The sequence below is a fragment of the Capricornis sumatraensis genome, chromosome 22, assembly GCF_032405125.1.
Source record: "Capricornis sumatraensis isolate serow.1 chromosome 22, serow.2, whole genome shotgun sequence".
Taxonomy (NCBI): Eukaryota; Metazoa; Chordata; class Mammalia; order Artiodactyla; family Bovidae; genus Capricornis; species Capricornis sumatraensis.
In genome coordinates, this window is record NC_091090.1 from 32392904 (window position 1) to 32408465 (window position 15562).

General features: G+C 44.0%; 1 protein-coding gene across 1 annotated transcript; it reads right to left on the bottom strand.

Annotated features, from left to right (window-relative positions):
* Positions 1 to 526: 526 nt before the first annotated feature.
* Positions 527 to 11941, bottom strand: TRIM40 (tripartite motif containing 40). The gene is made up of 5 exons (XM_068994173.1): positions 11597 to 11941; positions 2261 to 2356; positions 1441 to 1659; positions 1126 to 1148; positions 527 to 644 (listed from the first exon to the last, which is right to left on the bottom strand). Exons 1-5 carry the CDS (start codon positions 11939 to 11941, stop codon positions 527 to 529), a joined length of 801 nt encoding a protein of 266 aa, XP_068850274.1.
* Positions 11942 to 15562: the final 3621 nt, after the last annotated feature.

Genomic DNA, 15562 nt, shown 5'->3' on the forward strand with positions numbered 1-15562 from the left:
AGTTCTCCTCTGGAGACTCAACTGGGGAAAAATCCACTTCCAAGTTCATTTAGGCAGTTGGCAGAATTAATTTTCTGGCAGCTGCAAGACTGAGGGCCTCTGCTTCCTGTTGGCTGAAGGCTGGAGGCTGCTCTCAGCTCCTGGAGGCTGCCTGCTGGCCACAGAGTCACTCACATAATCAATCCAGCAAGGAGAATCTCAAGAGTGAGAGTGTTAACAAGGAGGTGTCCCATTCGTGAACGCAGTCCGTGAAGTGCCAGCCCATCCCCTTTGCCATATTCCATTGATTAGAAGCAAGTCACAGGTTCTGCTCACACTCAGGGAGAGGGGATCACACAAGGGTATGAACACCATGAAGGGAGAATCGTGAGAGGTCATGTAGAGTCTGTCCATCACAAAAATAATAAAAGTGCTAGGCGAGTGGTACAGATACCAGGTGCTACAGGAGCTCAGAAGGAATGTTCCTTCCAACAGATGCGCGGGCTCCACATGCAGAGGTAGCCTCACTATTGTGAGCTTGTACCATTTAAATGTCTGGATGCTCCCATTTCAATATGTGATGGTGAGAGATGAGTGCTACCATCATTTCACAGGAAAAGGAGGGCTTGGATCCTGACCTCTGCAGTGGGAGCCAGACTACAAGCCTGGTTTAGAAGAGAGGCAATGACTATTGTCCAGGGGTCTGAGGGTCAGGCATCAGGTCACAGTTCTGGCGACGAGGAATGGAGGTCATGTTCAGGAGATGGCAGGTCTGAGGGGCCACCAGGCAGACCTAATGGGAGGTTGGACAGGTTGGGGGAAGGAGAGCCAGGAAGGTGAGGTGAGTCTGAGATGAGATGGCCCAGGGATGAACAGGTCAGAGCTGCTGAGGATGGCTGGACAAGTGACTCGTTGATTCTTTTCTCTAAGTTGAGATAAATAGCCTCTAATTGCTCTGGAGCACTCCTAGAAACAAAAAATCCTTCAGTATATTCTGTTGACTCTTCCACTGTCCATGTAGCATGAAGATGCAAGTTAAAGGAACAGTGGAACTCCCTGACCTTGAGAAAGCCCCCACACACATCCAGGTTGGTGTGGGTTTGTGTGTGGAAGCACATGTAGGAAGGGAGATGGGACAGCTCATACCTGTTCAGTAGGTCACTGGCATCCTAGGAGAGAGAAAGAGTGAGAGTCACCATTGGTTCTCAGGTTCCTGTTCCCTCCAAGTCCCCTCCCCACCCCAGTAGAGGATGGCACTCGGGACTGCCACCTTGAGGACTGGAGCGGTGCACCCCTTCTGTGTACCCACCCTCTGCTGCAGCAGCATTGGGCAGCCTGGATAGATCACCACCACGTGTCACAGAGAAGTCTCTTCTTACACCTCCCAGAGGGATACTACAGGTAGGCTGCCCACTATTTGGGGAGAATTCCAGGCTTTGGAAGGCACCCCAGGATATGCACCTTCAGCAGGCTGGTGTCCAGTTTTTTGGCCATCCTCTCCAGATTAGTGACCAGGCTGCTGAGCTGACGTAATGCCTTGGAGATGCCAGGGATTCTGGACAGCTCTGCTGACACAGCCCCCTGCTGGTCTGGCTGCCGCTGAGCGGAGGCATCCGGCTCTCTTCTGGTTTGGGGTTGCTGCTCCAGCTCAGCCTCCAGCCTGTGGGTCCCACGATCTGCCTGAAACTCCAGAAAAGGAATTCTGTAAGATCTGATGTCAGAAGGCTCTGCATGGCCCTCCGCCTCTGAGCACTGAGTGAGAATGCTGATTTCCCAGTCCTCTTCCCTTCATGACATTGACTCTGCCTGTCATGGGTGTTAAAGAGGCAGCCACATTCTTCAGAAATGCCAGGACCCCTTCTCCCCACCTAACACCCTTGTGAACATCCACACGTGCATGTTACACACACACACACAGACTCTGCTCTATCCTCCCACTGCCTTTTAACCCTCTCGGGTCATAAGGTGAGGGACAGAGAGACAGAAAGGTAGATGGTCAGAGAGAGAAAGAGCCCTATGGTTTGCGGAGTAATTTTCAATTGATAGTCTGCTTGTCTCTGATTCTTACCTTGAACCAGGTGGAGCAGGACTGGCTTTCATTGAACATATAAACCACATGAAGTTCAGAGGGTTTGACTTGCCCCAGGCCACCCAGCCAACAAACCCCAAGATGGAGCCCAGCACCCATGTTTCCAGCCTCCAGGTGCATCCCCTGCAGCAGGCTGCTCCAGACAGACAGATGGCCAGACAGGAGTCCTTCCTGAGACTCTAAGAAACCCACCTTAATCTCCTGCAGTCTCTCCTCCTCCTGAGTTTTGAGCCTCTGGAGTTCACAGATGTCCTTTCTGAGCTTCCTGACCCTGCGGTTGAGTCGTTCCTAGGGAGACAGACATGCTTAATGATCAGACCACGGGTGAGGGTGATGTCCCCTGGGGGGGGGCGGTGGGTGTCCTGATCCCAGGATGAGGCTAAAGGAAAATTTTGCCTAAAAAGAGGCAGCTTTCTATGTGTCATCCTTGGGGGAAGAAATACAAGAGTTTATTTAATGGATGATGGTGGTGAAAAGAGATAGTTTGCTTTTTTTTAAAGCCTTAACTACACAGGAATAACAGACAGTAACAGAACATTTTCTACTCTGAATTCAGGGTGTTTTTCTCCCAACATCTAAAAGTTTTGTGTTGATTGTTGGCAACTCTTACTACTTCTTATCAACAAGTGAAGCCAATTTAGCGAGAACTGACCTAGAGAGGTGATGCAAAGCCTCTGGTACCACTCCCCCAACCCTGGCTGGGTTGGACAAGAATCCTCTATTAGAGGTAAACCTGTAGCCCAGGAAGGTATGGGACCTCTCTCTAAATCTTAAATCAGTGTCTGGATGGGTCACTGTGTCCGGGAAAACTAAGGATATAATGAATGATTTCAGTTTCTAAAAAATTAACTTTCAGGTTTTTGAAAAACTATGTAGGAAGCAAAAATAAACAAAGCTGATACTGATATCAACACAGGCCTTTAATGACTCAAAATGGAAGAAAAGTCCAGGGTGAAGGTGACAGCAAAAGATTCCGGAAACAATCTCCTTGTCATCCCTTTTAAGACCGGTGACAAAATGTATTTGCCCTGCTAGATAAAAGGGCATACAAAACTTTAGTAATAAAACAGTATGGTGCTGGGGCAAGAACATTTAGAAAATGAAAGAAGAGAGAGCTCAGGGAGAGACCCATGTTTACAAAAGACTTTAAAAAGAAAAAATACAAAGAAATGAGTCACAGGTATGGAATGTACAGTGTGGAGGGTACAGTCAGTAACTGTGTCATATCTTTGTATAGTGACATACTGTAACTAAACTTGTCCTGGCGATCATTTTGAAATGTATAGAAATGTTGAATCACTATGTTGTATAAGAGGAACTAACATAGTGTTGCAGGTCAATTGTACTTTCAAAACGAACAAACAGAAGAAAGAAATCAGATTTGTGGTTATCAGAGGTAGAGAATAGGAAGAGAGTGAATTGGATAAAGGCAGTCAAAAGGTACAAGCTTCCACTTATAAGATAAATATGTGCTAGAGATGGATGTGCAACATGATAAATATAATCAACACAGCTGTATGTTATATATGAAAGTGGTTAAGAGAGTAAATCCTAAGAGTTCTGATCACAAGAAAGTTTTTTAAAAATTTCTTTAATTTCATATCTATAGGAGATAATGGATGTTCACCAAACTTACTGTAATAATCATTTTGTTATGAATATACATCAAATCAACTGTATACCTTAAACTTTTATACTACTATTTGTCAATCATATATCAATAAAACTGAAATAAAATGAAATAACAAGTAGTATATAGATCAGTAAGAGAGGAGACAAAATCTGTAGGAGATGGTGTTGAGAAACTGGCTTACAACAACAGAGAAAGCCAAATGCTTATCCAGAACTCTAGATGGATTAAAGACAGCATGAAAGGAAAACTATAAAGTTAATAGAACATAATATTAAAGAATAAATTTGTGGCCTGGAGGTAGGGAAAAATTGTCTTAAATAAAATCCCCATAGCACAAACCATGAGACAATGATTTAATTTGATGACCTTAAAAATTAAATATTTCTGTTCAATAACAACACTATGGACAAGACTAACAGAGAAATGACAGACTAGGAGATAATATCTGCAGTGTTTAAAACCAACAAGAGACTTCTTATACACAGGACATCAAGGGAAAGCCTAGGGAGTTCCCTGGCAGTCCAGTGGTTGAGATTCAATGCTTTCACTGCCGTGGGTCTGGATTCAGTCCCTGGTTGGTGAACTAAGATCCCACAAGTCGCACAGTGCAGCCATAAATACGTAAATAAATAAAAGGAAAGCCTAGAAATAAATAAGACAGGAAACCAAAAGAAAAATTTGGAAAGAATATGAACAGTTAATTTACAGAAGGGATGCCCAAACTCATCAGAGATTAGAGAAATGGAAATTAATACAATGGAATGTTACTTGACCCTCATCAGATTAATAAAAAATTAGACAACCGGATAACACCTGGGTAAGATGGGATGTGTGGGGGTGTAAGGACCACACTGCGGGCTGGTGAGATGCACACTAGCATAGCATTCTGTTGAGGGTCTTGGCCACCTAGGTGTGCTTTCCTCTATGATCCAGTGGTCCTGTTTCTGGATAAAAATCCCAGAGAAGTCCTCACTCAGGTTCTAAGATAATGTGTCCGCTACAGCACTGTTTATGGTAACAGAATTGGAATCATGTAGAGTCCATTCCCGGGAAACAGATGGGTAAAATGAGGAAGGTGCCTGCTGTGAAACACTGTGCAGCTATCAGAAACAATGGACCATGTGACCCACAGAACGTGAACTGATCTCAAATTCATGTAGAACGGAAAGCAAGAAGTAGAGACTTCCCTGGTGGTCCAGTGGTTAAGACTCCATGCTTCCACCACAGAGGGCATAAGTTCAACACCTGCTCAGGAATTAAGATCCCACAAGGGGCCCAGTCAAGGGGGAAAAAAATAGAATGAGTCCCATCATGTAATTTTGTTAATTCAATATATAAACACACAATGCAGCAATGTGTGTTTTGCAAACTGTCTACAAATAAAAATATAACAAACACTAACTAGTTACCATGGAGGAGAGAGGAACAGTGATTAAATTAAATGGAACAAACAAAACAAAAACAAGATTTGTGGACTAAAGATAGAAAGTGAAAGTCGCTCAGTTGTGTCCGACTCTTTGTGATCCCATGGACTATACAGTCCACGGAATTCTCCAGGCCAGAATACTGTACAAACCATGGGATTCTCAAGGCCATATTACTGGCTGCTGCTACTGCTGTTGCTGCTGCTGTCGCTTCAGTCGTGTCTGACCCTATGCGACCCCAGAGATGGCAGGCCACCAGGCTCTGCTGTCCCTGGGATTCTCCAAGCAGGAACACTGGAGTGGGTTGCCATTTCCTTCTCCAATGCATGAAAGTGAGAAGTGAAAGAAGTTGCTTAGTCGTGTCCGACTCTTTGCAACCCCATGGACTGCAGCCTACCAGGCTCCTCCATCCATGGGATTTTCCAGGCAAGAGTACTGGAGTGGGGTGCCGTTGCCTTCTCTGGAGTGGGTAGCTAGTCCCTTCTCCAGGAGATCTTCCCAACCCAGGCATCGAACCCACTGGGGGGTGGATCCTTTACCAACTGAGCCACAAGGGAAGCCCAGACTAAAGATAAGAGTGTGCTATTAACTGAAGAGTGTGTGTTTCACTAAGTAAATCCATCTCAATTTAGGTCAAAAAAAAAAAAATGGGGGAGAGGGGATTTTGTTGTTGTTGGCTGTTCATGGGGGATATTTCTTTCTTTTTTTCCCCTGTTATTTTGCTTCACTTCCTCTTTGGAAAAGAAGTGTCCTGCATCACTGGAGATGTACACGTAGAGGCTGGGGTTGGACAAGATGACTTTGAAAGTTCTTTCTGGCCCTGAGATTCAGAAGACAGAACCAAAGTCAAAGGGCTATGGGTGAGACATCAGCAAGGACATTCAAGCAAACAAAGAGTAAGCAGAAGAGACAGTGATGTCACTAAGAGTTTATTAAACATTTGTCACGTCACTGGGTGTTACCTGCATGCATTTCCCAACAGAGAAGGAATAAAACAGAAGGAAGGGCATGTGAATTTCACTCAGGGGCCTCGCTGGTGAGGGTGGAGGCTCAGGTGGGGTGGGGAATTGTGTAAGCATGAACGTTCAGGTCTCACAACGTTGACACAAGCAAATAACCTTCACCTTGTTACCCCTTCCATGTACTCTCTCTGGTGTCACAACTACATTTCTTGAAGGAGTAGGCGGTTCTCACTGTCTTCACTTCCTCGCACCCTTTTGCTCCCCAGCATCTATCTTTGCTTCTTATCACTCTTTGGAAACTGCTCTCTCCAAGGTCACCAGTGAACTCCAGGAAAGAAGCTTCGGAGGTGCCTTCTTCTCAGGCTCCTCTTCTTTGCTGTGATTCTCCCCACCCCACTCTACCCACCTCCCACACCCTGTCCTTCCTTGACCTTTGCGAGGTTGTTTCTTTTGCTGAACTACGTCCTTAATTTCAGGCTTCAGATTTTATCATAATTTCCTGAAAGATGTTTGTCCTAACAGTCAATCCTATTTCTAGCTGAGACCTAAGTATCTCCCACTGCCCTGCTGGCAGTTCAAACTCAGTCTGGAGTAATCAAACTCATTCTGGAGTAATCAAACTTATCTTCTTCTTCCCCACCCTTTTTCGCAATCCACTACTCTTGACTGCCATATTTCTGTCCTTGGAGCCACGATTCTGCCTGTCATCCAACCTGAATTCTCAGTCATGTTTTGTCTTTTACCTGTTTTACTCCTGTCTTCACAAGAGTTTCTTATTGTCAAATATAAGCCCCAAATCCTTAACCCAATATCCAAGACCCCACCATAACCCAATTATATTTTCTGTGTTCCCTCTCCCTACTTTCTTCATGTTCTTCACAGGAGCCAAATGGAGTTGCTTGTGGTTTCCCAAACACACCCCATACAGCCGCACCTCTCTTTTACTTCCCTCTGCCAGGAATGCTATCTGTTTCTGCCTGTCAAAGTCAGGCCTGTTCCTAAGATCTGGTTCAGAACATCACAGTCCTGTCTTCTGGAGTAGCTTAAAATTTAATGAAGAGTTTATAGTCAACTATTAACATTGTGTAAATAAAAAAGGAAACAAAGATAACAGCAATAAAGATAAATGCATGAAATAATCGAAGATAATTCAGATCTATCATTTACAGTATTCAAAATGAATAAGGTAAAGTCCTTTTTTAAAAAAATATTTATTCATCCAGTTTTGCATTAAGATAGTATTTAGTGTGTGCATATTTTGTGAATAAGGTACTCATTAGAATTAAAAAGCAAAATTTTACCAACTTTTGTCTTGCTAAAATATTCCTCAGGGAGTTTGAGGAAAAAAAGACAAATTGAAAGATAAGCAATGGTTCAAGATCTGTTTTGAATTCATAAATGCTTTTTTAAAGTCTGTGATCCTAAAATGTGATTTCACAATAAAAAAATTTTGACCAAAAAGAGTAGTAAGTAGTGATGAAACATGAGAACCTAGCAACACTGAAAATCCTCTCAAATGACTTACTAACAATATGCATCAAACAAAAAGTGGTTAGAAGGCGAAAAAGTTACCTTTCCCTATACAGTCACCAAGAAAACAAAAAGACCAATTTTCAAAAAACATGCTCCTTACAGAACAAGTCCCAGAATATAGATTATAGTATAATCTATTATATTTTATGAGGAAAAATGGTGTTGATGACTAAACCCGACAATGTCCACATGATCACACATATGGAAAATGTCAGGAAATTAAGTTAAAGGATATAGGAATTCAGCAAAGACTCTCATTTGGATCTACAATGTACCAATTGCCCCAAAAAATTACTCTTATAAAATATATAGCTACCCTCAATATGAGATTTAAATTAAGAAATGTAACATCTGATTCAGCGACATAAAGGAAAACACTGGTGATATTAATATATCCCACTATTGGTCAAGACTGTGTAGGTCCGTAAAAGCAATAATTCTTAATGTAGGCAAAAAATTTAGTGTGATACCAATTAAAATTTCACGGAATTCTCCATCATGCTTAGAAACATTGCATAAGAAAATCCTTCTGAAAAGACAGTCAGCAAGAACATCAAGGACAAAAATTAATATTTGGTGAAATGCTGCTACATTTAGAAATAAACCAAAAAGCAGTAAGTATCAAAACTGCATAATAACTTTTGAACAGAAAACACTAAATCCCTAGTTTCAAAAATCAAGTTAGTGCTCCATGCCACATTCCAGTCCCACTCGGTTTCACTCACAGACAGGTTCACTTTTCCAAACTCGACCTACCACAGCTTCACTCTTTTCAAACCTTCCACATCCCCGCCTCTAACTACACAGCTGGTGTTCTTTCTCACATATTCAGTTCAGTTCATTTCAGTGGCTCAAATCACAACACGTGAGTCACCTCCCAAATTGCAAGACTCCCTCCCCTTGCAGATGCCTTCTTTCGTTCCCCACTGTCTCAATGGACAGAGTGTGCCTCCTCCCAGCCCAGCATCCACTTCTTTGCCCTCGTGCATCTAACTAGATGGCTCAGCATCATTCAATGTACTCTGCAGTCAGTTTTTTCTTAGCATCTGGAACACCACTTCCCTAGCTTTTCTCAAGACTTGCTAGTGGCTCAGTCCAAGCCTCCCTTACTGGGTCTCCCTCCATCTTATGTCTACGTGATGGCCTTTCTCAGGACCTTGTCCTGGAAACTCTTTTCTCCCTAGATTCTCTCCTGGGGATATTGCAGCAATTCCCTTAGTTTTAAATATTATCTTTTAAAATTTATTTTATTTACTTTCATTTATTTTTTTGACTGCTCTGCATGACTTGTGGGATTTTAGTTCCCTGACCAGGGAGGGTTAGGATGGAGTCCTAACCACTGCACTGCCAGGGAATTCCCTTAAATATTATCTTTATTTTGATGGCACCCTGTCCTAGGTTCTGGGAATACTACCCCAGACTCTCTTTGGAGATTCAGATTTCTTAGCCAGCTGCATATCTAAGATCCTGCTTTGATGTGTCTCAACTTGGACTCGACTTGTCTTAAATGAAACTTGATGGTTCGTTCAAACCTGTTCTCCTCAGTCCTTATCTTTCCATCATCCATCTAGTTTCTCACACTAGAAACTCATGAAGTCATCTTTTGATTCCCTTCATTCCCTCACCCCACTTCTAATCTGTCAGTAGATGCTGTCAATTCACACTCTAATTATAAACTTTTCAAATACAACAAGACATTTCCAGATTTGGGGCTCCCAAATCTGTATTTCCTTCTGCCCAGTCTTTCCACTGGCCACCTTCTCTTTTCCCTGGTCTCAGCACCAGTGCCACCTCCTCCGTGAGGCCCTCACTGACCACATGGGTCACCCATTACTCTCCATCTTTGATTCCTGTTTGTTTTCTTCCTAGATCATACAAGACTTGTCATTTGATTTCTTGCCTGTCTTTCTTTGGAAAATCCCTGGCAGGAGGGATGGCATCTGACGTGTTCAGCATTGTATTCCTAGCATGCAAGGTAGTTACTGATACACTGCAGGAACTTACTCAAGTCTTTCTTAAACAAATATTGTTCTTTATTTACTTCAGGTTCCTTGTCATAATTTAAAGGTAGACTTGAGGACAGAGATTATGAATCATCTTTATAGTTCCAACAATGCCTGGCATGACATCATACGCAAAGCACAGACCTGAATAAATCATTGAGTGAGTGAATAGATTTTCCCATATATTCACTGGCCCATCAGCAGGTGGGAGACCGCCCTCTGCCCTCCTGTGATCCGCTACACTTAGAGGGAATGATGTTAGATCTGGAGAACTTGGCCTCTTTGGTTTTCTGAGTTGTTTCTCTCCCTTCCCATAGTCACCCTTGATCTGGACTCCTCACTTTCTCATTCTGTTTCAAAATGTGTTCAAAAAGTCAAGAATCTAAAAGAAAGCTTTGGAAATTCATCCTTCATTATTGGATAGAAAGACACCATGGTGAAAATATGTCAATTTTCCATCCAGTCAAATGGAAACTAAGTTGGGGGTGGGAGAGGGGGAAGATTGGTTTGAAAAATGCTAAAGCTAATTGCCAAAATAGGCATATATAAATATCCACAAAAATTCTGAAAAATAAGAATATTCTGACAGTTCTAAGACCTACCTGACACTAAAATACATTGGAAAAGGACAGTTTTAAAAATGGTTTTACACCCAGGCAGAGTAAAACAGAATAGAGTCAAGAAAATATGCAAGTCTATATGCACCCATGGCATACTATAAAGTTGGGATTCAAATCAGTGGGGGACTCTGGGTTATTCAGTAATAAATGATGACAGAAAAACTGATCATAATTTGGAAGCTATCTTATTCTTTCATCAAAATATATCTTGGCTATTCTAAGTCCTTTAAAATAAATGTTGAAGGTTACTCATTGCAACATTTCCTGTGATCTCAAAACAGTAACCTATAGACAACTCAATACCAGCCAATTTACGGTACATTCATAGAGCTGAACACCATGCAGTTATTGAATTCATAAGATCTAAAGGTACTGATGGGAAAATGAAATGATGTCCAAGATGTATTTTTAGATGATAAAAATGAGTTACAGAAAGATACGTAGAGAATCCTTGTATATCTGTGTTTTAGACAGTGTGTTCATACACACAATTTTTTGAAAGAATTATACACAAAAATCTAACAATGGTTACTTCTAGGGGCTAAGAATGCGGGAAAACAGGAAGAAAGATTTTTAGTTATGACTTTATACATTACAGTGTTGTCTGAATGTACCACTTTGATGATAAAAGTTTTTTTTTAATAGAATAAAAATAGTTACTCTAGGAAGGAAGAAAAAAAGACAAAGGAAGAAGGAAAAGAGAGAATCATGTACTAATTTCCAAGTTTCAATATATTTACAGGATAATTGTTAACATATGTAAATGTGGCGCAGTGGTGAAGAATTCCCCTGCCAAGCAGCAGATGTAAGTTTGACCCCTGAGTTGGGAAGATCTCCTGGAAAAGGAAATGGCAACCCACTCCAGTGTTCTTGCCTGGGTAATCCCATGGACAGGGGAGCCTGGCAGGCTACAGTCCATGGGGTTGCAAAAAAAATCGGACTATGACTTAGAGAATAAATATCAACAAAACCTGATTACGTTTCTGGCCAATATCCTAGTACTGTCAATCAAGGGAACCATATACTCTTAATATTAAAAGGGTTTTGCTTATTTAGTCCAGCTCCTTCATACTACAGATGAGAAGTGTGAGGAGTTCACGCTTCCTGGGAATCTGATGTCACGTGACAGTGTCTCCTCTCAGACTCCTAGTAATACATTGAAACTCTAACATCAGTAGCAAGATATACACAGGGAAATGAAGACGAAGGTCTAAAACAGGATAAAGCAGAAGAAACGAAGACAAGTGTCAGTTGTTGAACCTCTATGACGTGCCCGGGATCAAGGACAGGGAGTAGAAAGGAGTAACTCGGGGAGGTGGTGGCAGGGGGATAGCGACAATGACCTCGCGTTACCTTGTAGTGGCTGATGGCATTTTCAATGGTCAGTTCATTGTGAGACTTGTGTTCAGGGGTCACCAGGCATTCCATGCACAGAAGACTTCTGCTCTCCTCACAGAACCAGCACACCTTCTTCTGGTGGCTGTCGCAGGTATAGCCGGCCCCCAGGACCCCCTCGGAACAGGGCTTCCGGCAGAGGGGGCAGCTGCGGACTCCGGAGGCCGAGGCCTTCTCCAGGTGCTGGGCCAGGCAGGCCCGGCAGAAGAGGTGGCCGCAGTCGGTGCGCACTGCCTCCTTCAGGCACTCCTGGCAGATGGGGCAGACGCCCTCTTCCCGGCGGTCCTGCCGCAGGGGGCCCATGGCCTCCACTCGACACTGCCAGCGTCCCGTCTGCTAGGGCCTCCTTCCCCACAGGAACTTTGGACGGCCTGCGACCCTTGACAGTCCAGCTAAGGAGGAGGCAGCCCTGGAGACAGGACACAACTCAGCCCTCCAATTTCAAGCAAGCACCTGCTCTTCAGCAACAGAGCGTAGCATGGACCACGGAAATCACCATTCTGCAACAAGTTCCAGAAATACGTCATCTCTCACATTCCCCTCTGGTTTCCTAGTCTTTACTAGACCTAAAATCACTCTTTTTCATACACCTGGAGGAAGTAGGTGATTCAAAGAGCATGTTTCCACTCTTCAGAACTTTCTGTGAATATTTTTACAGCTCAAAGTTAAGAGGCCGGAGTGTCCCTGTCAGAAGCCAGAGCTTCATAAACTTCAGAGTTGAAAGTCTCTGATTTGCCCTCAGTTGAGAGAAGCTGCAGGAGCTGGTGGAGTACCACACTGCAATACCTGAAAACTTGTGGTCACACTCTAAGAGTTTAGCTACTGCTGTCATTTATGACTTGACATTTGCATCAGCACCTCTGTCAACCAGCATCTCTTTCATATACAAATTCCATCAAAGGGACAGAGAAGAAGAAAAGGACAGAGAAAAGTCCAGAGACCTTTGCCCTTCCTTTCAAACCACCTCCAAAGACCCAAGGAAGAAAGTACCCTCCTGTCCCTATGTCTCTTAAAACACTGCATTCAACTCTCATCCCCTCATCCCCAAGCCTCTTGTTTAGTCCTCCTCCTGAAAAGCTCCTCTGGTATCCTACCTCAGTTTCTCCCGTGGCGATTTCAGGTCGTGTCTCACGGTCCAGATCTGGAGCGATGGCCAGCAGGCGACTGGCTCTTTTTAAACCGTGCGAATTATATATGCTCACGTGTTAGTAAAAGTGGGGGAGAGGTGATGAGGCCCATCCTCCCACAGCTGCGTGACTGACTGAGGGGTGAGATGGACTTTGGTCGGTGAAAGGTGTGGCTTGTTTGCACACAGCAAGGAGGAAAGTCTTGGTGCCTCGAACGTGAATATGACACGAAGTCAGTCAGGACACAGAATGATCCCAGAGCCCAGCTTAGACACCTCGGGATCCAAGTGTGGTCGGTGTCGGTGACACAGAACCATGGCATCTGCTCATGATACCGGAACGCCAGGCGCCCACCCACTGTCTTCCAGTCAGGCTGGTCTCAGCACTCGCCCTGGGGGAGCCCATGGGGAATAACACTAATAAGAGTTGCCGGTTGAGGCTTTTTTTTTTTTGCCATCCTGTGAGACATGTGGGATCTTGGCTCCCCAACCAAGCACTGAACCCGGGTCCTTGGTAGTGAAAGCGTGCAGTCCGAACCACTAGACCTCCAGGGAGTTCCTGAGGCTTTGTTAAAAGGTCCAGCATTCTTGTTCAAATCTCACTCCATACTATCCTTCCTCAATCCCACTTGGCCACTGTCTGCTGTGGGGTTCCTATTAAAAAGTCACTTTCCCGGGCTTCCTAGGTGGCTCAGTGGTAAAGATCCACCTACCAATGCAGGAGACATGGGTTCAATCCCTAGTCCAGGAAGATCCCACACGCCATGGAGCAGCTAAGCCCGTGAGCCCCATCTATGAGGCCAGTGCTGCAGAGCCTGGGGAGCTGCAACTAGAAAGCCCATGTGCTACAACTACAGAAGCCTGTGTCTAGAGCCCGTGCTCCACAAGGGCAGCCACCACAGTGATAAGCCCTAGCATGGCAGCCGGAAGTGGCCCCCACTCACCAACTCGAGTAAAGCCCGCAGAGCAATGAAGACCCAGCACAGCCAAAAATAAATAAATAATACATAAAAGTTATTGTTTAAAAAAAGTTACTTTCACCATAATCACAGTTACTTGGCCTTTTTATCAAAGGCAATGGCTTCCTCAAATCTCAGGGTGACAGATGGAGTGACCATCTTACACACTCCATACCACCACCTCCTGAGCGTGATGCCCCAGAGCCAGATAAAAATACCTGTGTGTGGAGCTCTGGCTGTCCACTTTCTCCTTCTGCCTTGCTGTCCTCCACAGAGCCAGTTCCCCCCATTTGTTAAAGATGAGCCACTGAGTCTTGTGAATGAAGCTCATGGGCTCTTCCCCACCCTACCTTGCGATCCTGCTGTCGTCCTGGGTGATTTCAAGGACGATGTAGTTGACCATCTGGTCTGAGGCCCTTAAGCTCCTTGACTTGCTCACATCCAGTGACTTTTCCTTTTGGGGACCACCCTGGTAACCATTCTCTGGTCCTTGTCAGAACAGATTTCACCACCCAAAGTCACAAATCCAGGCATCAGACTTGTTTTACATCTCTCTCCCAAGCTTGTTACTACCTCATCTGGTCACCTATTTCTAAACCTTGACCCCTCCACATTCCTAATTTGTCACGTCTCATGAGATAATATGAGAAAGGAAAATGAGGAGAGATTAAGTTACCTGCTGAGGCCACAGACGGGTAAACAGGGAGTTGGGATTTAGATCTGGATGTCTGTCATTTTAACCCACGGGCTTCTTCACCACAAAATCTCATCTTTTCACACTTTTCCTTCCCCTTACAAAAAATCAATAAAGTCTTAATAAATGGAAAGATGAATTGTCAGATAGATTGATAATTATCTGACTTGAGAGGTTAGTGGTTGGGAGGATCCCTTGGAGAAGGGAATGGCAACCCATTTCAGTATTCTTGCCTGGAGAATTCCATGGACGAAGAGCCTGGAAGACTACAGTCCATAGGGTTGCAAAGAGTCAGACATGAGTTAGTGACTAAATGACAACAAGGATATCATCTATTTAAACAATTACATTTAAAGAAGAAGAAAAATCTGTGGCTAGAATGAAAGGAATTTTAACTACCCCAAAGATCTGGATTATGCTCTTAATTCTGAGATTTGAAGCTTCATGTGCCAAGACAGCCACAATCTCAGCCTCCTTCCCAGGAAACTGGATCAAATGTCACAGCTGGGAATGGAGATGCTTCAGAAATTATAAACCAGTGCACACCGGTTAGGGGGTGCTTATTATTTCCCTGCCTCACAGTCTATTCAGCATAGCTCCGTGCATATTGAGAGCCACTTGAATGAGTGATCTTATCTAATTTCACCTACTTTAAAATATTGGAGCCAGGGGCCCAGTGATTTGCATCTTTCCCCTCTCCTTCACTCTGGCTCTGCCCTGACACTTTGCAGCAGAGAAGCCCCTCACCTCTTCTTGTAGCTGCTTTAAATTCTTAGAATCAGCTTAAGCTCAGTTCATGTCCCAGTTTCCTGCATGTAACCTTCCTAACTACTCCATCTTCATCCTTCCAGGGCCTCCACTTACAGTTGGGCAGGGTGTACACTGTACAAGAACACCTGGGAGATGGGATGAGGCAGCAAGGAGACCCAGTACACTGTCTACTTACAGAGCCACGAACCTCGGCGGCCCACAGCAGCATTGCCCCTGACGAAGGGGAGGGGCCCATTCTAACTTGCACAAAGGTGTCAGAGGGGCTGGCAGGTCTATATGCATCACTCTTTTTCCTGAACCACCTCCTAATTTCTTTAAAAAAAAAAATTATCTTTTGGCCACTGACCAGGGATCTAACCTGTGCTCCCTGCGTT